This window comes from Cygnus olor, chromosome 16, assembly GCF_009769625.2.
Source record: "Cygnus olor isolate bCygOlo1 chromosome 16, bCygOlo1.pri.v2, whole genome shotgun sequence".
In the NCBI taxonomy this organism is placed as follows: Eukaryota; Metazoa; Chordata; class Aves; order Anseriformes; family Anatidae; genus Cygnus; species Cygnus olor.
The window spans coordinates 10,300,991-10,325,337 of NC_049184.1; the positions used below are offsets into that span (position 1 = coordinate 10,300,991).

Here is a 24,347-nt window from a genome sequence, read left to right on the forward strand (position 1 = left end):
TATCAACTGGATTACTGGCTGCAAACATTTGAATAAATTTAGTTTTTTAAGCCAGATTTTATGAACTTCGACCATAAAAGGAGACTCTAGGTTGAAAACTGGCAAGATGGTTTTTTTTGTTTGTTTGTTAGTTTTTCTAAACTGGTTCTCTTGAAGGGAAAAAAAAAAAAGCTAATTGAAATACTTCAGTAAAACCAAACAGGTAAGCTTCAGTGATGAGTTATTTAAAAACAAGTGCACTTCAAAGACATTGAATTTCAAATTTTTAGGATTTTCATTTTCAAAGCTGTCAAATGCATGAGATAATGAAAGGGAGGAATAGTCTGGAGTTACAGTATTTGGTTTTAATTGCTTGTTTACATCACATAGCTATTTTGCCCCTGGGGCAAGTTTAGAAAAATAGAAAAGTCTGCATTGACAGAATGTCGTCTTTGCACACCGTAGGCTGTGAGTCAGAGTTAGTAGAACTGTTTTGTCCTACAGCTCATGTTCAAGCCAGGGCTGAAAGCCATCTAATTCTTATTTTGAGGTAAACTTAAGTATAGGCAATAGAGAGACCACCACACTGCTCCCAGCAGTAGGACAGCCATTTTAATTGTGGAAACTGCTACTGTTCTTCCCTTGCCAGGTCAAAATAAACAAAGCAACATCAGCTGGCTGGCCCTGGCGGTTTCAGCAGACAGATGCTAGTTGCTTTCCTTGTGCAACATGCACCCGTGGAGTAGCCTGTGTTCCCAACAACCTGCAGCAGGAAACAAGCTCGTGAGAATGCAGGCACAGGAGTGGCACGCTGGCATACTGCGGCTGCAAGTGCTACGAGTTAAAGTGGCAGCAAGCTGTCTGCATTGCCCCAGCTCAGTCCTGCCTGACGCAGCAGCAGAGTCTGACACAGCACAGGACTGGAGTGAGGATTACAAGTATCTATTTCACTTGGATCAGGCTAGTTCCTCAAATGCAAAGCAAACCTCCATTTATTTCTGCCATTTACCTGGTTCTGAAATGGGGATAGCGCTGCTTCAGTTAAAAAATGTTCACGCTATTGAGGATTTGCTCGTAAGGCGGTGGGAGGTTGAGGCAGTAACACAAAGGGGGCCATGTGCCTCTGGAAGTTTCACGTTGGTAGAGCAATTCCAAATGTTTGTGTTGCATCAGTTCTGCAAATATTTCATTTAAACGGTGCGTAAAAGATACAATACCTGTCAACATTGGCTTTGTAAAGAGAGACTGTTTTCTTCTGTTGACTAATTATCCAGTGAATATATTCAGTTTGAAGAGGCACTTCAATAATTTAGCAGGCATGTGCCAGGTAATATAGGAGCTTTTGTCTTACGAGTGGCATAGATCTTGAATCATGTGTAACTCAATCTCTGGCTTTATGTATTCAAGGAAGTGTTTCGTATAGCTCCCGTATCAAGTGCCGCTGAAAAGCAGGCCTAGATAAAAGATTAAGGTAGTGCTCTTAATTCTGAAAAGGGAATGTTTACCCTTTACTATCCAGTATATATTTTGCAGGCTTTAACAGCTTTATATACGTGAAATGTGTATATACTAAGATGATAATGAGCCTGTTGTAATAATAGGAAAAAGCTGAAAACTGATGGTTAAATACCTGAGTCGATTGAGTCTGTCTCCTTACTTTATGGCGTATTAACAAATGTTTTGTAGTTTGATACAGAATGCTTCCTGCCGTTAATGTTTCTTAAATGCAAGTCATTAATAGGGCTGCATTCTTTGGTTTGCTGGACCAGATGAGAATAATCATGTTCACTTCCTGGGAACGCTGTGTAAGTAAAACTCAATAGATTTTCTTCAAGCCTTTCCAAAGTATTTAATAACAGTTGTGCCTTCTCCCAGAAAGGTTTAATTTCAAATGCTCTTTTCTGAGCCACTGTCAAATGGCTCAGTCCTTTCTCTGCTGGCCTACAATGCATCTAATCTACAAGAGAGGGAGATGCATTTTGCTTATAAAAGGCCACAATTATTGTACTCAATAAAGTACTCAAACTGGAATCTAGCTGTCTACCTGCTGTAGAAAAGGATGTTTATTTCAAATGATGAAAACTAGAGTTAAAAAATACAATATTTATTTATTTATTTATTTTGGAAGGATGGTTGTCTGCCCTGCTCCTGATGTAACACTTGAGTGGGATTTATACGGACTCAGAAGAACAGATATCACTTACCTGACAGGTAATTGCTTTCTGCAGACATCTGACTCTTTTCCTTGGAAACCTTCTACATAAGTTCATTCGTGGTCTAAAGCTGTCAACATCATTAATTAGTTGTTTATGCGTTAATGTTTAATATATGCGATGGTACCCTGTATGTAAAGAACAACTTCTACATCTGTTGAAAGTTGTCAGACATCAAACAGTGTGCAGCATTTCAGAAGTGCATTCACTGGATTGAAATAGCTTTTCACAAAAACACAGAAAGATGGGAAATGTCTGTTAAAAGAGAACAGCTTAGCAAAACCATTTCCATTGAACCCTTTCTCTTCTATCGAGCTATTGTTCAAACACAGGCTGCGTGCTGCCATTCGAGGCCTTCTCTAATGCTGACCCATGTCTTTCACAATGGCTTAGGTCATCCAGTTCATCATCTGAGCACCTTTATTTGGTGGTCCTGCCAGCAGCGATGGGGAAATGAAAGAGAAGATTATTGAACTCTCCAAACTATTGTGAACATGGCTAGGTTCAGGGAAAAGTTCCCCACTAGTAACTTTCCTGTCACAGAGTCATCTGAGAACTTGCTTGCTACTATCTTGCTCTTACTAGGCCTCCTTGTTTTTGTGGACAGTGCTGTCAAAGCTGCCCTTAAGGTAACGGAAACAATAGAGTTGTTTTTAATTCTTGTAGGCTGATGAAAATCTCCTTTGAGGTAGGACTTGCCTTGCTGCTCCTGGCTGGCAAAATGGAAATCCTATCCAAGAAGGGGAATTTCCTGGTGAATGCTAACCCGTATGCTTGAGCTTGAATTTACTTCAAATAGGGATCAACTGATCTATCAACCTTTTTCTCTCTGAGAATATATGTAACGTACGCTCTTTATTACCTTATGCTCTTCTCTGTGTGCTTATCCACTACCTAAAACCATGATATAGTAACTAGTCCATGAGATTTAGCAGGAAATGTCCCCCCGCCCTGTGTTTCAGTTCTCATGTTCATTGATGTCGCTGTCCTGTTGCAATGTTAAGAACATCATGTTGCTGGCAATTGCCTGTTAAGCTGTTGATGGTTTTTCCCCCTCATCAGTGACCATGATGCTGGAGGAGACTGAATGAAGTGTTGGACTGTAAAGAGCTGGATGATACCGTCTCGTGAGCTTTGACCTTCTGTGGCCTGTGACTGCCTTCCCTGGCAGTGTGGTAATGGTTTTTTGAAAAAGGCATACTTCAGGCCATTCAAGATTACCTAGAAGCTGGAATCATTCTGCCTGAAGTTCAATCCAATTCTGCCTTGTGTTTGAATAGAGTAAACATGGCAACTACAAGTCTCTAAGTGTTTCTAACCAAATCTCTGAAGAAGGTTAATTAGGCCTCATGCTGGTATCTACTTTTTTTGTGTACAGTATTCTGAACTTGGCAGGTTCTCTGCAGGCATTAAATACCCTCCGGAAGTATCAGAGCTTGGAAGGGGGATATTGGGGCATATGGATTATTTATCTTATTAGATGTGGCAAGGGAGAAGAGTCTGTATGATTAACATCTATAATACAGCAATCTGGGAAAGAGAACACCACCAGATTAAGGAGGTAATCCAGGTGGCAGAGACCCAGCATGTTCACCTGTGGGAAGCAGGATAGAAAGGGCCCACCTGAGGTCTACGCCTGTGCTGTTGATGTGTTCCAGCTCTGAATTCACTTTTCTTTTTCTGCTAAGAATGTCTTCTGTGCCCATACAATTGTGCAGAGCTGAGACATCTTCTTGAATGTTTTACTTCATCCTAACGATTCTGTGGTTGGAGTGGGTGGACAGTTCCTGCTCAGTTTGTTTTGTGGTGTCACGTGCAATTCCATGAAAAGGGCATGGGATGTGGGCCTGTCAGCTCTGGTAAAGATTGTTAGGAACCTTCTGGCATATTCTTTTTTTTTTTTTTTCCTAATCAGAAAATACCACTTAGTTTTAACATAGCAGCTCAGCAAATATTTGGGAAAAAATATTTCAAAATGCCTGAAAATTTCTGCTTCCTTCCTTTAAAGAACATGAAATCGCTGCTTCCTCATTTTAAAATGTAGTTTATGGTTTTTAAAATGCTAACAAAAGATTGAAGATACAATTAACATTTTCCCTAAGTAAACATTAAACGTAAATAATGAAACATTTTTTGAAACTAGTCTGAGCTGTAAGTTTGGCAGTTTGACTCAGACGAAATGTATTTTCTACGAAAAATAAAAAATCAGGGAGGAACACCCCCACTTTTTCTTTTGGTCTCTATCTCTCTTCCTTCTTTCCTCCTTCCATCTCTTTCCCTTCAGATTTTGGGATACCTGAGCCTACCAGTTGGATAGACTACTAGACAGTCTAGTTGACTGGGACATTTATACACACAGCTCCCAGGAGCGGGGGGAACCTGCAATAAACAGCACAAACACAGACCATGGAGGAGACATTCCCCAAGAGCAGAATAACCAGCACCAGTTTGCTGATACCAGTATGGATGAATGTGTAGGTTTGACTACTCTAGGTGCACTGCAGCACCTTCACCACGAGCCCAGTGGAAGCTCTTTTCCTTGCTGACCCAAACATCAGTGGTCCCAAATGTGGTTCATTCCTCCCCAGCTCTTATTCCTGGGTAAGCTTGTCTTGATGATTTTCCCTCTGTCAGCAGTCCACCAGGATAGTCATGAACATCATCTGCAACATGTACGCTAAGTGCAAAAGCTTGTGGAAGAGAGAGCATCAAGCCATGGGGTTGTAGCTGAGCCCAGACGGGAAACTTGTGGGAAACAGCGATGGTGGTGGTACCAGTGGGGAATCTTACTGTCACAGCTCATCTGTTCTTATAGCTGGGAGCAGAGGGAGCTCCAATAGTGGCAGCACCCAGCAGTAGCGATTGAAAGTCATTTACCATCCAATGGACTTTGATTCCTAACATTACCTAGTGGCTCTATGTAACCAGTGTAGCCAGCAAAGGAAATACAGCTTGCTTAGCATCCCCAGTACTGAAGTATTTCAGGAAAAAAAAAAAACCCTATTGGAAGATTCCTACTAATGCAGAAGCCTGTTCGAAGAGCACTGATTAAGAACATCATCTATTCAAATATTTTGTTAAAAGTGGCCTGAAGAGGAAGAATTTTTATTTTTAATTCTCATTTCAGCAGCAGCTCTGAGTTAAGCAATGGTCGTGGTGTGTTCAGGGCATCGAAGCAGGAAATCAGACAAAGGGCCCAGATGCAGAATTTCCTGATATAACCTAAACCAAATGCCACTGAATGCAGCTTCCCTCAAGATCTCCCTGGTACGCTACTGTTCACAGCCTAGCTGGTGGCCAGCATCCAGACTGAGCATTAGTAAAACTAACAAACCAAACAGTTCCCACAGAAAGTTCCTTGCTCTTCAGCTAACTTATTTAACTGTGGAGCATCTGAGAGGGATGTTTCATCTACTGTTGTTGCAATAACCAGTGAGCGGGTATCCATGACAAAATCCAAGGGCACAGCCCTACAGCAATGAAGTCTTGGCTACGCAAGTAGCAGAAACTGAAAAAGGTCAGAGCTCCACAGTAGCCCTGCTCCACTTTAAAAATAAAGTCCATCAATTTTGTAAGAAATGAGGGACATTCTTCAATGGCTTTCAAGCCAGATGTGATGTCTCACAACATTCTTCCAAAGACACCAAAGGAAGAAGCAGAAACGTATGTGAAAAGAGCACCACAGAGCTTCACTGGTATTTGTTCTACCCTCCCTGCTAAGGGAGGACAAGAACAGGAAAGACTATGGAGCGAAGAAGGAACAGGGCTAGCTTTACTCCTGCAATGAATTTGCTACTCTTTCTCCTGTTTTCTAATCCTGTTCTTGTCCTCCCAGGTGTGCACACCCCTCGGCCATAATTTGTTTTCCTTCCTTTAGACAGGGACCACTTCAATGTGGTTCTGTACCCGTTTGGTCTTACGGTGCCTTTGCTAAGATGTTTCAGCAGAATTCAGGGTGCCTGGTTTGGTGATCTGCAGCTGCTCCGTGTCAGGTCTTGGATAATCCTGCTGAAGTCTGTCCCCAGAAGGAGCCTTTGGTATCAGTTTTGCATAAGCCTCAAGGAATATATTAACGTAAGTAAAATATATTAATGTGAGTAAAAGCCAGTGAGTTCTCTCAACTATGTGAATTATCTTAAATTTAATCTGCCTGATCAGTATTAGAATAGGATGTGCTGGGTTTGCAATACAAATCATATAAATGAAGGACAGTGCCAGAGATGATTTTTCTCTCAGCCTGTTGATTGATCAGTGCAGTTTTAGTTCTTAATACCTACACAGAACTAAATACAGCTGTACAGTGGCACTTACCAGATCTGGGTTCCTGTCTTCCATGACTTGCTGCTTGCAGCCTCCCCTCAGCTTCATGCTAAGCGTTGTCCAGTGTTCCCCAAGGCAGCTTCATAGTTTGAGATTACATCCATCTCTGTGGGAGCTCCCGTTGACCACAGAAGCCTGAAATGTGCTCTTCTCAGGTACTCTTCTCATCAGAGTAAAAGCACAGGAAGATGTCAGAAAACTAGCTCTGCCAAGCTCCTGCGGTTTTGATCTAGTGGTTGGATTTAATCTGTTGGTGTTTTGGGGAGGATGACTACTTATCCTAAGAACGAGCGGAGAAATATTATATAAAATGTAAATACATAAGTGTAATACATCTGTTAGAGAGAGGTAGTTTATATATATAAACTCTTGTAAAGCCACCGTTACTCATTTTCTCTTCTCTTTCCTGCTGTGTTTGTGGTAAGAGCTCATCAGAGCCTGTGCTTATAATAGCTGTACCATGAGACAGGAGATTTCATTTCCCATCCTGCTTTCCAGGGCGTGGCAAAACAAATGCATGCTCCCCCCCCAGCCATGCTAGTGGTACTGTGGGACTTGAAGTGTTCACTAAGAACAGGATTTACCCTATTTTTTTCTTCTGTTCTGCCTGTAAGAGAGCTTCTGTTCCTATCTCTAGTAAGGAAGAGGAACTGGGATTCCTCCTTTTAGAGAGATGGGGCTCAATGACAAGGAAAAGAGAACAGAGGAAGAAAGTATGTGATGTTTTTCTTCTCCTGACGAGTGTAAGCATTGAGAACTGAAATACTTTGGTAGCTTTTGAGAACTCTGGGAACCTTGCCTTCATTGCAGAGGAGCAGGAGTCCGTGTGGATGATTTGAATCTTTGCCATCATGTGGAGCAGAATGAAGCTCTGTAAAGGGACAGGGAATGAATGCCAACTGGGTTGTCACTAGCTTGGGCAGCCCAGGAAGCAGCTGATGTGCAGTTTGCGCTGGAAGTCATGCAGACAGAAGGGGTGTGACTCAGTGGTGCAGAGGCCCAGGCCTCTGGCTGTATTCTGCCCCGAAGGTATATTCTGGGCTTGTTGCTGTGACGGGCTGGGGAGCTGCTGGTTGCACATCACACATCCCTGCATAAAGCACAGGCTCCAGAGGTCCCGATGTGACCGTCCCTGTTTCGGAGGGGTGTTAATGTTGCGGTGATGTGGGCACTGCTGGCCCAGCTCCATCTTTCTTCCACCGTAGTCAATGGAAACATGTCCTAGTCTTGAAGTCTGGTGCTTTAGGAATGAAAAGCTTAATGGTTTTCCTTGGCTTTTTTTTTTCTTTTATGAAGTATAGGGTGTTTAGAACTATGGAAGTGGTGCAAGAAAATATTAATGAATAACTACAGAGTGCAGACATTAATGCATTCCTTTCTCTTGAAATAACTGGCTTTTCTCTGTGGGCTCTGTGGAAGAAAAATGTCTGCAGAGACTGAATCTGTTGTTCAGAAGCCAAAGTAGATGGAGATTTAGAGACTTCAATGGCTTTTTTTTTTTTTCTGTTAAAATGTTACCTCTGCATTTATCACATGGCAAAAAAAAAAAATAATCTTCTTTCTCTGCGAATTGATAGTGCTGTAAAGGCACAATAAACCTAGGTACTGGGGCAATTCTGGACGTTCTAGCTGATGAATTTCTGGGTGATGGGAACTGCAATGAGATGATGTCTGGGACCCCCTCCCAGACCCCAGGCTCCAACCAGCACCGGGGGGAGAGGAATTAAAGTGCTGTGAGCAATCCACAGCTGAAAGGTGGATTTTGAGGCACTAAGTAGCTTTTCAGCTTTTTTTTCCAGCAGTTAGGAACAGGGGAGCACGGAACAGGCTGTGGGGCTGCACTCCTGGGCAGGACGTCCAGGTCGGGCTTTAGACAGTGGGGCAGACCAGGGACAGGGACCTTAGCCAGCCTTGGAGGGACCAGGAGGGACCAGGAGAGGAACCTGTTGTTGCAGGGACCAACACCTCGCTGCTCTGAAACCACCGCAGTCTAAAGAGCGGGAGGGACAAGCAGAAACCTCAGAACCTTCTTAGGGACCTCCTTAGAACAATTCAGCTCCCAGCTCTTCCTCCTGACCTTCTTAGGGAACTTAGGGACCTTAGTCTCCCTCCTGAAGACCACCCCTTTGTCACTTTGTCCCCACCACGACCACATCCTTGTGGTTCCTTATCCCCCTCATATCCCCCCCCCACACCCCATATCCCCTCCCCACACCCCCTAACCCCCCCCCTCCCCTCAGGGACCCTCCGTGCCGCTGCCGGACTACGCGCCCCGGGCTCCCCTGCGCGGCGGGGCGGGCCGGGGCGGGGCGGGCGCGGCCCTACAAAGGCGGCGGCGGCGGCGGGCGGCCGCTACTGCCCGGTACCGGCGGGAGGGCGCGGCGCCGCCCGCGCTGACGGGACAAAGCGCGGCCATGAGCCCGCTCTAGGGCCCCGGGAGGCCGCCGCCGCCGCAGCTCCCCGTCACCGCTTCGGGGAGAGCGGGGGGGCCCCGGGTGGGGGTCCCGGTGGGGTGTTTGTCGCCGCCGGGCACCATGCACACCGTGCAGAAGGACACCACGTTCACCAAGATCTTCGTCGGGGGCTGCCCTACCACACCACCGACTCCTCCCTCAGGAAGTACTTCGAGGTCTTCGGGGACATCGAGGAGGCAGTGGTGATCACCGACCGGCAGACGGGCAAATCCCGGGGATACGGCTTCGTAAGTGCCGCGCCCCGGCCGCCGCCGCGCTGCCCGGACCGGGGAGGCAGGAGGGGAGGCCGGGGGAGGCAGAGCCCTCACAGGGGTGGCAGTGCCCGCACAAAGCTGGGGGGGGGCCGGGACCCCCGCACCTCCCTGCCCCGAGCCCCCCGGTGCTGCCTGCCTCGTCCCAGCCTCCGCCGTCGGGAGGTTTGGGACCGGCTCTGCTAACTTGGAGAAGTCCGGGGAGCAGAGGGGAGGCCGCTGGTGAAAGCCCCCGCCGGGCAGCTCGGCCATGGGGAGCTGCTTTTCTGCCAGGTCCCCCCAGTCTCGCTGTGTAAGGGTGGTTTGGAGAAGCGGCGTTTGGCTCCCGGGTCAAAATAGATGATAAACACACCCGCTTGGTGCCTGCTGCTGCCGGAGCCTTCACCCAGCGCCGTTGCCACAAACGAGCCTGTGCTTCCTTCCAGGTGACCATGGCAGACAGAGCTGCAGCTGAAAGAGCCTGCAAAGACCCCAACCCCATCATCGATGGCAGGAAAGCAAATGTGAACCTGGCGTATTTGGGAGCAAAACCAAGGAGTATTCAAACTGGTGAGGCATCCGGGAGATCCCATCTCTCGCTATTAGAATAACTTGTAAGGCGAGGAAACGAGTTACTCGGGCTGGGTTCATCTGATCAGATGTGTGCTTATCCCCCCTTGTTTTGCTTGTCGACTGAGGACACTGTCATCCAGTTACCTCTTTTCCCTATCTTCTTACCCGTCCCTCTTATGCTAGCATTGTACACCAAAGTTTGTATAACTGAGTTAAAGCTGTTTCCTTCCACGGCTGATCTGATTTCCTGCTCTCCTCTTTCATTGTTACGTCAGTATTAGCGCTAAGATCCATTCCGTCATTCTGCTCTTTGGTTTAATTTTACACACGGTACCTGGTGTAAAGTAAGGTATTATCCCCATTGTCTGTTCTGATAACAGCACTTGAGCACTGTTCTTTAATCTGAACTCCCATCTGGCCTTTGTGCATATCACATATGCATATTAAAATTAACCTGCTTCTAAATGGGACTCTAAATTTGCTCACATGCATAGCAGGCTGGATGTACGTGTGGTCCGAGGTGTAGTTACGTGTGTGTATTGTGAGTTGAATGATATGGTGGATGCCGTTCATTAACATTTTTTTTGAACCCTTTTTTTTTAGGTTTTACCATAGGTGTGCAGCAGCTACATCCAGCCTTTATTCAGAGACCCTTTGGGTAAGTGGACACATTTCTTAACAGTCAGTTTGAAATCAAATTCATGAATCAACTTCCTCATTATTTAAAATGCATGAAAAAGCCTTAGCTGTAAGGAGTGGACAGTTTCAACAGCTGTTGTTGATGTGTGGAGTACTTTATTTCTGGTGAAGATTTCAGAAGTTTTGTGCATTTGTCAGCTTTCATATAATTCCCAAAGATCCTCCTTTATCCTCAGTAAATCTTAGCCATAATAAGCCCACTGCATTGCTCTCTTCTTTGCCAGCTACAAGAATTCACAAGAATTCAAATAAATGGAAAATAGTTTCTCTATTGCAGTACTTAAGGTGTCAAAACAATTAAGCAAATTCTGTTCTCATGTTTCTCAAATAAGATCTTCTGCTTCCTCTCCGCCGTTTCCCACATAATAATGCTTAGGGTACAGTTTTATCCTAGAAAACAAATTGCATTGGAAACAAAGTCTGTTACTTAATGAAAATAACATTAGGTCAAAAATTGATTTTGGACAGATGTTATACAAGGCTTGAATAGTCTGCAAAAGTGGGCTTTTGTCTGCTGTTTTCAATAGCTTATACCATCCCTACTCGGTTAGAAAAGTCCTCTTTTTATACATCTAATAGGATCTGGCAGCTGCTCGGGAAAAGACAAGTGTGCTTCACGAGAACAATAGTGACTGTCATACTGCCTTCATTTAACTGTTTAATGATTGATGCAGTTCTTTTTTTTTTCCAACATTTCAGAAAGTGAATATTGATAGGGTTTTTTATTATTATTTTCTAAGAGCATTAAGAAAGTAGGTGCATTTTTTAAAGCTTTTGAGAACTGCTCTGTTGTGGTTTTTATGTGACTAATATAAATAGATGGGATCTTTGCCTTTGTCAACAGAAATATTTCATCCATTCCCTGTTCTCTGTTCATAGCATTTTCTTTTCTTTTCTTTCTTTTTTTTTGGGGGTGGGTGGGGGGAGCAGCTAACAACAAAACAGAAACTTTCGCTCCTCTGCCAACTGCCTGGGTAATCTCTTCCAATGAGTTTAGGATGTAGAGACTCTGTTGCCCAATAGTGCACACACAGTGTATGTGCGCTGTGTACGGTTCAACATGCCATTTTTCCTAAGTGGTTACGGCTCTGTTGGAAAGACTTGAGAGCAATCTGTCATGAACGAGGAGGGTTTTTTTGGTGCAAGAGCCACAATAGTCCAGGTAGACAAGCTGCTGCTCTTCAACGGTTCTCCTCGCATGGGAGCTACAGCAGCTTTTCTAGCCTCAGAGGCAGGCAGCAGCTCCAAGATGCAAACACCAGAGGGCTTTCCAAATCGCACAAGAGCACACAATAGAAGTTGTGATAAAAACCCAGCATGTTACGAGGTTACCACGCATGCCCACCAGAAAAGAGCAAAATGGTGAAGGCGGGTTAAAGCCCCTAGTGCTGGCAGGTAGCGTCAGCTCGCGCCAGCTCCCCTTGCAGATAATCTGCTCTTCCCGCATGTGCTGTTCCTACCCAGCAGCCACAGCGCTGCAGCTGTGAAAAAACGTGGGTTTTCTTTTGAACAGTTTACTCTTAGTTTCATGTACAGAGGAGTGTGGGATCAACCTGACTAGGTGTTCCTTTTGATCTAGACAGTTACTGTTCCAGTTCTCCGGCATTGATTCCGTCATTAAACCAGCAGAGCTGCAGTGAGCACATACAGCAGAGAGCACTGTAAATTATTTATCCAGTTGCCAAGAGACAGGAACCAGGAGGACTGGAGGGAGCGGATTATATATCATTATTTGCAAGCTCGGTAAACACGAATTTCATTGCATTCAGACATTGCTGGAGCAGGATCACTAGAAATGTGGGTTTGGCAAACGTGGAGCCGTTTAACTGAGCACCGTGGCTGGGGCTGCTCTGTGGCTTCTGAGCAAAGCATCAGGTGCTCAGTCAAGCAGCGGAGCTTGGCTGCCGGTTCCCTCTTTGTCTTGTCAGGAGACCAGCAGAAGTAAGAGCGTGCCAGGCTCTGCTATTCATTCCCTTGAAGCCACAATTTCCGTTGCCCTCTGGGGATTTGAGGGTAGATGAGGAGTTTGTCAGGGTCTGTTGCCGACTTGGGAAGCGTGACCAACCTGCTGTTGCCCGTTTGCTGTGCACCTTGTGGGGCGGATCCTGAGCTTCCCCAAATAAAGGTCTCTGGCTTGTCTGCGTTGCCACACGTAAGACTCGCAGGGCTCTCCCTCCCACAGTTTCTTCTCTCTCTGCAAAGTGTTTGCATCACATGCACTGGCACGCAGTTTCTGAAAGACGATTGTTATGGGGCACGGGGTGCTATGGTGTGCAAGCTGGACTTGGCACAGGAAGAAATGAATGAACCAACCGCGGACTGCTAGGCAGTTAAGGAGAGAAGACCAGGCCAGTCACCATTTGAGCTACAAAGCCACAAATGCAAGTTTTGGTGAAACTTAAAATGAATGGAAACTATGAAAATTACCCAAACATTAGTGAAGATTATTATAAAACTGAAGGCTTCCCCAGCCCAGGGACCCAAATGCAGCTGTAAATATGCCTGGGGTATGCGGAACAGAAAGAGAAACCATGAAGAGCCTCTCTCCTTCCTCCTGCTGTCCTGGCAGGGGAGGCACATGCACGGCAGGACAGCACGGAGGTCGGTAGTAAATCCTGTTTTGAAAAGCAGTCTCTAGGCTGTCGTAACCAGGAGATCTTAACAGTAATGCAAGGCGAAGGATGTGTCCTGTGTCAGGGTGACTCGGAGATCTGGCTTCTGGGTTAAGGGAAGCAACATCAGGCCTGCGGGCTCAGTCTGTAGCTTACAGGTTGCGCTTTGCTTGGAGGCAGGTGGGAATGCCACAGCATTTGCCTGCAGTTGCTGGCCGGCGTAGCGTTGTATTTATGAGACTAGAGGAGGAGAGACTCTGCAAATGGAGCTGTCTCTTACTGCAGCAGTGTCCCTTTAAAGAAGTTTGGAGAAACATCAAACTTCTTGCAAGCTGCGAGGAGCACCTATGTAGACCACTTGGCCAGGAGTTCGTGGTGGTGCCGCAGAGCTGCTTTGTGCACCCCTCGTGGTCTTCTCTTCTGGGCCCCTGGCACCCAAAGCAGGCGTGAGCCCGGGCAGGGAACGGGGGATTCCCTGATTCTTCTCCCCCCCAGCCATGCTTTCAGCTCTGGATGCAGGCAGTGCATGGGAGATGCATTCCTGTGGCTGTGCCTCAGCGAAGGAGCTATCTGTGTGGGAGATCTACCCGTGGCTGAGTAAGTGACTGAGCTCTTGGAAACTATCGCTGTCCTTGCAGCAGGATCCAGCTCTTTCCATATCTGCACATGGGCTGTCGTTGCTCCTGAGACCCCACCTCCCGGCCTGTAGCTGCTTATTTCAGCCTGTGTTTGGTGTCAGGCAGCATTGGAAGTGGTTAAATCTCTCTGAGTTTAACATTTTATGTACTGATGGTGCTGCAGCTAGGAAGTGAAGAAAGTCCCTCTTTGTGTCAGCCACACCCTCCCTTGCAGCTGTTTATCCTTAAAACTTCTCTATTGGGTTTAAAAATAAAAGGAAACAAACTTTAATCTTTTCTGTGGTTATGCTTATAGAAAGGCGCAGCTGTCCTTGCTCTGCTCGGTCTCTGTCAGCTGGCATCCCCCGTGCTCCACTTCCTATTTCACCACTTATCAAAAAGCTGGCTTGCTGCAGGACCCGGGCGCTCCGCCGGTCACAAGCGGCTCCCATGGGGATGGCTCACCCGGCACCTGTTGTTTGTCGTGTGCAATAACATGAAAGCTTTCGGGGGGGGGATTTCCTAAGTAACATTCAAATCCATTTTCCAAATGGCTTCAGCTGCTAGTTCTCAGGCATGCTCGCTGCTATTCAGACCGAACGCTTGCAAGTCAGAGAGAGCTTTTTAGTTTTTAAGAATAGACGTGTATTTATAAAACAGATCCAACGGCTTTGCAGTTGTTTTCTTGGTCATTTTACTTCGAGGTTGCAGCGCTGGTATTGCACCCAAGGGCTTGGTACTGTGGTTCTGGGTACAATTTGCTCGTGTCCACGTCTTGTATCATCCTATAGAACAACGTAAAAGGAAATCACGAGGAGAAGTGCTTCTCCTCGGTGTGGTCCCACGGCATTCAGTGGATTTGCTCTTTGCCCTCTGCAGAGCAGCGACCCAGGTCCTTTTCCCCTGGCTGCAGGGAGCCGGGGAGCAGCAGATGTAAGGTGCTCCCGTTCTGGTGCCGCTTTAATCCCAGCGGCAGATCCGTGCACGCGCCTGAATTTTCAGAGCAGTCCAGCCTGTACTTGATCTCATCTTTCTTTTGCGCAGCTGCTGGCACGCTGGTCCCTAACTTTGGTAGTATTAAACGCGTGCCCAGTAATTGAATGATAAATGCAGCTCTGAGCAGCCTGCCTCTGAGCTGGGGACACCAGAGAGGGAACTCAGACAGTTGTGCTGATAATTCGGTGGCAAGGACACTGGGTCACTTCTAAATATGACTTACGTGAAGACTTGTTCCCCGCAGATGGGAGCAGGCTACATACCAGGCTAAATAGTACTCTATGATTGCAAAAGATGAAAAGTCTTGGACTCTCAGAGTTAAACCGAGTATCCTGTTTCTCGGTCTCATCCATCCTGCAGACAGGACCACGCTGCCCTGCCCTTTTCCCTGTGCGTGTCGGCTCTCCCGTGCCACTGGCACGCACCCCTGGCTGCTCCTGCTTTGCTGGATGGAGGTGGTGGAGAGGGGTGCCTGGGTCCTCTAGATCAACAGAGGCACTGCTGGCAGTAGAGATCCCTGAAATTCTTAAAATTGAATTTCTTTCCTTGGCTGAGAACCACTTATTTTATCAGTTACCCGTTTCTGATAAAAGAAAACTATTTCAACTATCTTCCGTGGTTAAAGCATTCTGCTTTCAAAATACCAATGATCCAAGAAATAGTTTTTTGGTAAATCAGATGTATTGATGATTTTAATTTAAAAATCAGCGGAAGAATCATGTGTAAAGAAAAGTCTGTTAAAAAAATTGAGTCAGATAAAGTAGACAACTTTATGTATGTTGTTATACCAAAACTTGTCAGGTACTTGGGAAGTTTTTAAAGGTGTTTCTGCAGCCTTTGGTTTCCTCCAAATTGCAGAAGGAAATGGGAAAGCTTAGTTAAAGGTGAAATTACTGGGAATTAATCTCTGAAAGCCTCTTGTTTTCCTCCTGCATGGGCAGGATGAATCTAGCGTCCTCCTGGGATTCTCACGTTGATGCTGAAGGACTCAGGCTGCTACGGTGTATTGGTTGTGAGACACTTTCCATTTCGTCTGGCAGTCATGTCTGTTTTGGCTGTGCTGATAACTGGAAAGGGGAGGGCTTTTTACCCCTCTGGATAGATGACTAGTTGTGGGTAAAACTTCCATGTGGCTTTTTCCTTGGTGCCAGATGGCTCTTGTTTCAGGCAGATGTTATCTCCAGCTCTGCTACCTGAGCGTTTTTCAGCATGTTTCTCCAGCCTATTTTTGGTCTGGCCCAACATGCCTTTGTTGGGATTATTATTATTTTATTTCCTTTTTTTTTTCCTTTGGGTGTGGGGGAGCAAGATGCAGAGGATAAAGCTGTAAATTGTGAGCCTGGATAACTGGTGGCCAGCTCAGGATGTTGATCTCAGGCTCTTGGTTGAATTAAGAAAAAAGTTTAGATCTTTGAGGAGATGCACTCTCATCTTTGATAGGCAACCTCTTTTTTTTTTTTTTTTCCTTTTCCCCACCTCTACACTGGCTGTGCTTCTTGGGGGAAGGTGTAGATGGCATTTCCTTTTATTTGTTTCTGTGGGATCCACCTCCATTAGTTTGTTGCGTCAATGAAGTCGAGCTATGCTCACGCTGTGAAGCGATGGCATTGCTGGGCTGCGTTAGATTCGCAGCTACCGCAGTGCTTCCTGTGCCCTACGTTTTTTCTCTCCTGCCAAAATGAAATTAGATTGAAATCATGGATAGCTTTTGTACTCTAAGTTGGCGTTTGTATTTCTCAGGCAATGATTTTTGTAGGCTCAGCAACTGGTAGAAGTTATCGTTGAATCCTCTTATATACCCATGTTTTCTCTTGTACTGATTCCAACCTGGGACAGGCTGTTATGGCAGGTTGTTCCTTGGTCATTGTCCCCCCGTACGCTGAAGTCCTTGGCCCAGCAGGGAAGCAGGAAACCCAGTCGTGTACCATGTACCTGTTTGCCTGGGCTGCTGTGTAAATCTTCCAAAGGGCGAGAGGAGGAAGAGCAGAAGGCAGGCAAATTAGTTAGAGGATGAGCAGAAATTTGTGGGTTTTTTTTTGATGTTATTTTGTGTTTGTGTCATAATATAGTAGGCGAGCGTAAATATTGGACCGTGGAGCTGCAGGGTTCATCCTTGTCCTTTTTCAAGCTGGCTGAGATAGCTGGCTGATGAGGCAGAACCCATTGACATTTCAATGCATGCTTTAATCAGCTTTAATAGGGACATTTCAGGATTCAGAGGTTTGTCATGTCAGTGGATGAAGCCCAGCCCCCGTCAGTAACTGCTGATGGATTGTGGAGTGGTCGGCGCAGAATGAATGCCCTGGTGTGCACCGCGCTGTGCTTATTCACACGTTGGTGAATAAACCCCGCAGGGGCCCCTCCGAGCAGGAGTCCTTGTTGGCAGACGCGGCCTGACCTGGCCGCTGCATCGTGCTTGGATTTGAGAGCAGGACTTGAGTTTCTCTGTTTCTACAGCCTGGCGTTTGTGGCTGTAGGTATTGCCCAACCGCCACGCTCCACCCAGGCTTAAAGTGCCCAGGCAGCTCCTCGAGGGCTTGGGGTTGTCCTTCAGGAATGATGTTCCCGGGGCACGAGTTGTGGCAGGATGCGGCTGTGTCTGCACATCACTGACACCGAGGTGGTGTTGCAGCACTGGTAACGGAAGCTGAGAGCTCCTGGAGTGCTGCTGCTCTCCGTGGCGGTGCTGGGGTATTTCCCAGAGCAACTTCTGTCTGAGGCACTTACACTCCTGACCCCGCTTCAGAATACCTCTCTGCAAACCTGTCACCCCGGCTGTGGTTGGAGGTGTCACTTCACCACAGGCGGTTTTGTGTCGCTGTCGTGCGCAGCTGTGGCTGTGCTCGGCTCATCCTGCTGTACCACCCACCAGACGAAGCCCGGCATCGCCTCCCATGGCATCTTGGCTGGTACCGTGTGTCCGGAGGGCTCCGACACATCCGTCTGTCCTGCCGTCACGTGTGGTGGCCGTGTGGGTGTCCCTGCAGCAGCTGACGGGTCGGTGCTGGTGGAAACGGAGGCCAAATTCCCGGGGTTCAAACGCTGCAGTTTGTGCCTTCGTTGGCAGACACAAAGGGCTCTGTTTCTTTTATTCTTCAGGGAATAAAGGGCTGGTCGTGGTGGTGGCATTTGTGTGCTGATCTCTGTGAGGCTGCCAAGAGCCCTGTGCCCCTCCTTGTTTCCCGAGTGTTTGCGTGGTGCCGTGCCCCTCTTGTCAGAGGACTGCAGTTGTCCCCACCTCAGCAGAACCAGCTCCTGCCATGGCTGGGGGCCGTTTTCTAATCACGTTGTGTATGGAGGTGAAGTTCTCTTCTGGCTTGCAGGGCCCGCTGTGGGAGCCGGAGGAGGACTGCAGGGAGGGAGGGAAGGCATCTTAAAACAGATGTGACTCATTCTGTAGAAATTCAGATTAGAGCTTGCTGATTTTTTGAAAAGACAGCACTCGAAAAGAGCTTTTTTTCATTTTTTTTTTCTGAAAGATCTTCAGAAATAGTAAAGGAGGGGAAAGTATTTCAAGACCTTCTGTGGATGCTAAACATAGCCAGCAGTAACTTCATCGTACCACGCTGCTTCTGTTTTCTCAGTAGCTGCAAGTAATCAGCGACCTTACCTTGGGCTGCCTGTTTTGTCTTGATCGATAAATGAGTTGCCATCTGGCCACTGAATCCAGAAGTCCAAACCGCGTCATATCCCGAGTGCAATTTCTAGCTAAACACTAACAGCCCACGGAGCAGAAGAGCCTCCGCTTTTACACAGGAGCAGCTCCTGGAGTTGCAGGGTGTGTTTTCAGTGCGGCAAATGGTGGTGTGAGACACGTGCCTGTGTGTGCATCGGGCTGGGGGGTTTTCTGGAAACGGAGTGCAAGAATACTTATTGTCGTCTTAGTTAATGGTGTCTTCTATTCAGAGAGGCATCGAAGCGATGGCATTCTTCCTCCCTGACGAAAAAGTGGTCTAGAATGTTGTGGACTTGCTGTCTTTTCGGAGCAGGTCATGCAACTACAGTGGGGGACCCATACGCAGAAGATCAGAACCGACGTGCAGGGTCCCTGGTTGCACGCAACCCGCAGGGTGATGTTCAGGCTGTGCTCCCAAGAGGCTGTCAGCCCAGCCTCCGCAGTAGCACTGCTCGTTTCGCAGGCGAGGGCTCGATGACGGAGCCCAGGGAGCGTGGGGTCGGGCTGTGCCCAGCTCCTCGGCTGAGGGCCCCTGCTGCTGCGGCCCGGCGCGAGACGCTGGGCCCGAGGTCGGAGCCTGGGCGTGAGCTCTTGTTCTGATTCAGCCGTGCCGGCCTTAACTTGGATCAGAGCTGCGACAAAAATGATTCAGTGAATTCTGTCCCCTCACTTCGTTCCTGTTAGTCACAGGGTGATATCGGGTGCCGTGTATTTATGGACTGAAGGGCTCTGAGCTCCCCCCCTGTGCGCTGCGCCGGGGCGGCTCTGGCCTCTGGAGGTGGCCTTACAATTAATGTTTGTGCGTGCCATCCATCCTGCCCCCTCCCTGGTGCTGCTCCTCTGGGCGGCCTCGTTTCATCCGAGGATGCTGATTTCAGAGGCAGAGTTGCTGTGAGGGGGGAGGATAGCAGTCATTCTCTCATAATGCAAATTGCCTAAAAAAAAAAAAAAGCGTGAGCGGGGAAAACAAGAGAAAACCCAGTTCAGATGCACACTGGTTCACGGGAAGCCTTTCTCCTGCCCAAAGAGCAGGTTAAATTTAGCATCCAGTGCTGGGTGGGGAGCAAATGGGAACAGCCCACAGCTGCTGGACAGGGGCAGCAGCCCCAGGTGGGCCCTGGGACGCTGCGGGTACTGGCTGAGATGTGGGGCAGGCACTTGGGCAGGACGAGGGAGGCCAGTGACGGGTCCAGGAGAAGCTTCCAGCTCCTGGCTGGGTCTTCCCGCGGCCAGGCAGCGCTGCGCATCCTCTCGTGCTCCTGACGGGGATCAGATGGGCGAGTGGGCAGCGGATCCTTCCCCGAGCAGCTGAGCTCCGCTCCGCGAAGCACTTCAGGCACGTACAAGCCTGCGGCTTGTGAAAAGCCTGTGGGAGGCTTTTAAAAGTGGTCGTGTTTGGAAATGTGCTGTCGCACGCATCCACACAAAAATCCCCAAATGTTTGAATATGCATAAGTGCTGTGCAGAGTTTCACCTTGGCTTTTTGTTCACCAAAATAAGGGGGTTGGAGGCTCTCTGGAGGATGGCTTTTGGTTACTGCAGTCGGGCAAGCAGCCGGCCGGAGAGCCCTTGCCCACAGCAGGCGCTTTTGGTGCCCGTGGCTCTGCCCTTCAGTGGTCGCCAGCCACCGCCTCTGCAAGCCCCAGAGCGGTCAGGCCCCGCACCACGGAGCTCCCGGTGCAGGGCAGCCGCTGTGTGCATGCCCTGGAGCTGCACCAGCGCCCACCCCTCCTGTCTGGGCCACGGACCGTGGCAGTTTGGGTGGACAGACCTGAACCTGCAGCTCTTGCTCTTACTTCAGGCCTGACTTCCCCTGGGCCCTTTGGAAAACACACCCTTCCATTTTGCTGGTTAAAAAAAAAAAAGTTAGCATTTCCTATCGATAAGTGGGCAATCTGACCTTAATCAACCTCAGAATGCTTCAATTTTAATCCCCAGTGGCGTGGTTTGGTTCCTCTTTGCAGCACCCTTGGGGCAGGTGCAGAAAGGCAGCGCTGGAGGCACCGGCTGCGAGAGCTGGGATGCTTGAGCCTTACTGGGGGAAAGAAAGCCAGAACTAATACCTCGTGTTTTACAACAAACACCCTGTAGCATTGCCCTAAACATCCCGTGTTATGGAAACACCAGCCCCAATGTGTGGTGACTGATAACAGCAGGGAAGGCCCTCCCCTGTTCCCGGCAATGGGACGTGGGGAGGAGTGGCTGGGACAGGGAGGGGGAGGCGTGGAGCTGGAGGCCGGTGGGGACAGGCCGGGCACGCCAGGGATGGAACGGGATGGTGAGCGGTGTCTGTGTGCTGTGGTCACCTGGGGAGGGGTTCTGGGGTCCGGCAGCCCGGGTAGCAGCAGATATCTGACACGGGGGGAGCACCATGGGGAGCGGAGGAGTGGAGAGCAGGGCGTGTGGCCACCCTCTCCATCCCTGCTTTGCCTTGTGCTGCTTCCACCCTGGGCTCTAGGGGAGTTCTGCCTCCCCGCCCGCCCCGCAGCAGCACCCCTCGCTGGGGCAGCACCATCCTGCGGCCGACGCACGTGAATTCGGGGCGGGGGGGCGGGCACATATTCTGGAGGTTGCAGACCCCTCGCTGACCCTCTCCCTTTGCCTCCGCAGACTCACGCCTCACTATGTTTACCCCCAAGCTATCATTCAGCCCAGCGTGGTGATCCCTACCCCCGTGCAGTCCATCACGTCTCCCTACATCGACTACACCGCCGCCAGCCAAGCCTATTCCCAGTACACCACAGCTGCCTACGACCAGTACCCCTACGCTGCCTCCCCCGCTGCCAGCTTTGTGGGATACGGCTACACGGGCGCGGTCCAGCCCCCCATCACCGCCAGCAACCCGGCGGCGCCCGCCACCGCCTTCGTGCAGTACCAGCCCCAGCAGCTGCAGCCTGACCGCATGCAGTGAGCGCCCTGCCCGCGCCGCTGCCACCTGGGACAATCTTTTGCGAGGGAAGGAGAACGACTAGGACAACGAAAGCAACAGCAAAAAATAAAAAAATAAAAAACAACACAAAATAAACAAAAAAAAAAGGAAAAAAAAATCACCCTGACCCTTTATCCCGTTTATTTAGGTGCATATCAATACCTAAGCTATTTATAGTGTTAAGGGCAAACCCAAACCCTTGCAGTCTGACTGTGCTCATGAAAAAGGACTTCGGGTAAGTTTTTTTTGGATCTGGACAGATACTGTCTTGAAGATGTTCTTAAAGTGACTGAAATGTTTCACAGGAAAACTACAGATTCTTGCACACATCACAGTCTGCTTCCATCACCTATGGTCTTCTTTCCAGCCCCCAGCCCGTTGCCCCGCCAGCCCTCCCTCCTCATCAAACCTGCAATCTTCTTATTTACTGTTGAGGTACAGAGGTACTCGGAGAACATGGAGAAAAGCAATCTTATTTTTTGGTTGTACAAAAACTTTGTAATACTCAGAGATGCCTTACAGAAAAAAAGAAAAAGAAAAACTATTTTTTAATATTTATTGCGATTTTATTCGCATGAGCTGTGAATTGCAGACAGAAGAATAGTAGTAAGTAAGTATCTGCCTTGTTTAATTCTCATTTTACTAAATTATTGTATGTAGGTAAAAGTTCCTAAGTAATTGCTGAATCACTTCAACATGCAAAAAGGGAATATTGGCTTGAAGGAGAGCAGAATATTCCTTTAGTCAACGCACTGTACTATTTTCTTATTGTAATTGTTACTCTGTTAAGATTATCTCAAATTTAGGTATATTTTTAAAATGCAAAAAAACCAACAACCAAGAATACCGAACATTTTGTCTACTTTGGTAGATTTTTTGTTACAATGCTGCAAACTATGGAGACATTTACAGTATTTATGGTAAAGAGATTTGGGGCTGTTGGCCAGCAAAGCTTAGGGGAATATCATGAGTGGAGCAAAAGGAAAAAGGTGTTAAGTCATTGAACAAATGGGTAAATGGAACCTTTTATGCCTATAATGCAACAGCCAAATAAAGGAAGAGAAAAGACAATGTAAGTTAGTGCATTTCTACAAGGAACAGCAATAAACTATTTTAACTTTTAAAAGGATCGGATACTGTACGGTACCATGTTTGCGTGGCTGGAGTGCAGGGGGGAGTAGCAAAGCGACCTGATGCAGCTGCACTGGCCTTGGCCCATGAACGTGCCGGGGGGCTGGGACACACGTCCCATGCGCTGTTGGTGGCTCTGCATCTCCTGAGTCACCGGTGGCTCTGGCGCTGGGGGCTATTGCGATCCTGGAGCACCGTGCTGGAGCCACACGACCCTGGTGCTAGCACTCAGCCTGCGTGGAGCAGAGCGGGTAAAGTGCTGCCATCCTGATGCAGCAGCGCCCGCACCTCGTGCGGCCTTTCCTTCTGTTACTTGCTCAGAGGAAGATTTTATTTTATTTTTTCCAAAACGGAGTCCATCCACCGTTTGGAGGTCTGCCCAAGCCCTCTCTCGGTTAGCGTCGGGTCGCTGAGGCTCCCTCGGGGCGGGCAGGCCTGGTCAGGGCTGCGGGCAGCGCCGGGCCTGCTGCAGGGCACCCGCACCCCCTGAGCATTGCTCCTGTGGCCACGTGTGACTTTACCTCACCATCCTGCTTTAGAGATTTGATTTCGGATTTTGACTTCCAATATCTGTTTTTAAAAGTAAATAAAACGATTCTATTTGAACGTGCCGGTGATCTATTCATCTCTGCAAAGGTTACGGCAGAATTGGTGCCAAGACATCTCTTGGTCTTTGGCACCAACCTTTGTTACTGCTCAGGGGATGATGCCTGAAGCCAGCACGGGGGAAGAGGGTGCCATGGGATGGAAGCAGAGGCAGCATGGTTCTGTGTCTGATCAACTGCCCTGGCGGAGCTGGAGGCACATGGGGGGGCATGTCCAACGTCATCAGTAGGCCTCAGAGTAAACAGCCCATCTAGATGAATGGAAACAGCTCATTCCTCCCTGGTTCGTGTTGCATGAGAATGTGGAGCCTGATGTTGCTCTGTTAGCCTGCCCGGGGTTTTACTTGGAGCCATGCGGGTGACATTTATTTCCTTTTTAAGTAATTGCTTTCTGTGTAGGGCTGCGGGACTGCCAAAGGAGTAAGAGCCGAGCCGCATCCAGCCCGGCTGGCGGGAGAGGGGCCTGGCCTGAGCAGCCGCTGGCTTTGAAGTCCTGTGGGGTGGGGATTGCTCAGCAATTCTTCTTTCCTCCCTGTCACGGGTGGTTCGGAGGAGGTAGGGGAGGATTTAGGGCTGGTGGCTGTGCCGGGAGCTGCCGGGGAGCACCAGCCCCGGCCCCGCGGTGTTCTTGTCCCCGCGCCGCAGCAAGGTCCCGCTGGGCTCCGTGGCCGCCGTCTGCACCTGGGACCCGCTTCTCCCCCAGCCAGCAGGGAGACCGAGGCCTCTCAGAGCCATTTGTTGATGAAAAGAAAGCGCCCAGTGCGTTTCGAAGTGAAAAGAGTGATGAGTTTCCATCGAGCTGGCTCTGGTTTCCTGAAAGGTGGCCAAAACTGCCAGAAAGCGAGGGCAACCAGCGGCGCTGAGAAGCAGCACAGCACGCCTCCTCCCTCCTTCCTCCCTCGCCACCCAGCCCGCCAGGCCGGGCGGGAATCCTGGAGCCCTCTCAGCCCTGCTCTGGGCTCATTTTGAGAAACAACCACATCAGACCAGCAGGCCCAGCCAACCTGCCAGCTTCCTGCCGGTGAAGAGCCCGACTGGGAAGTTGTGGCCGGGCTGAATAATAATGAAATCCGCCAGCAAGCTTCCTGGGTGGAAGTGGGAGTGCAATGGCTGTGAGGGCAGGCAGTGAGGGACACGTGCATTGTCCCCAAAAAAGGGCCCAAGCACCTCCTTGACCCAGTGCTGGGGAAGTCAGGAAAGTCCACAGGACTGCTGAGTGCTGGTCTGGGTAGCAGGGAAAAGTGCTTAAAAATTGCCTTGCAATGGCTTAAAAGTTTTGTTTTATTTAATTTT

At 48.6% G+C, this 24,347-nt stretch overlaps 1 protein-coding gene and 1 long non-coding RNA gene across 2 annotated transcripts; one reads left to right on the top strand and one right to left on the bottom strand.

The window, feature by feature from the left end:
* Positions 1-226: 226 nt before the first annotated feature.
* On the bottom strand, positions 227-7,157 carry LOC121078979. The gene is made up of 3 exons (XR_005824815.1): positions 6,504-7,157; positions 2,184-2,262; positions 227-742 (listed from the first exon to the last, which is right to left on the bottom strand). It is a non-coding gene; the product is annotated as an uncharacterized LOC121078979 (long non-coding RNA).
* A 1,782-nt stretch (positions 7,158-8,939) lies between these two features.
* RBM38 (RNA binding motif protein 38) lies at positions 8,940-22,439 on the top strand. The gene is given in 5 exon segments (XM_040575739.1): positions 8,940-9,095; positions 9,098-9,213; positions 9,663-9,786; positions 10,393-10,447; positions 21,000-22,439. Coding segments are annotated over 5 exon segments (645 nt in total). The 5' UTR covers positions 8,940-9,046; the 3' UTR covers positions 21,301-22,439.
* Positions 22,440-24,347: the final 1,908 nt, after the last annotated feature.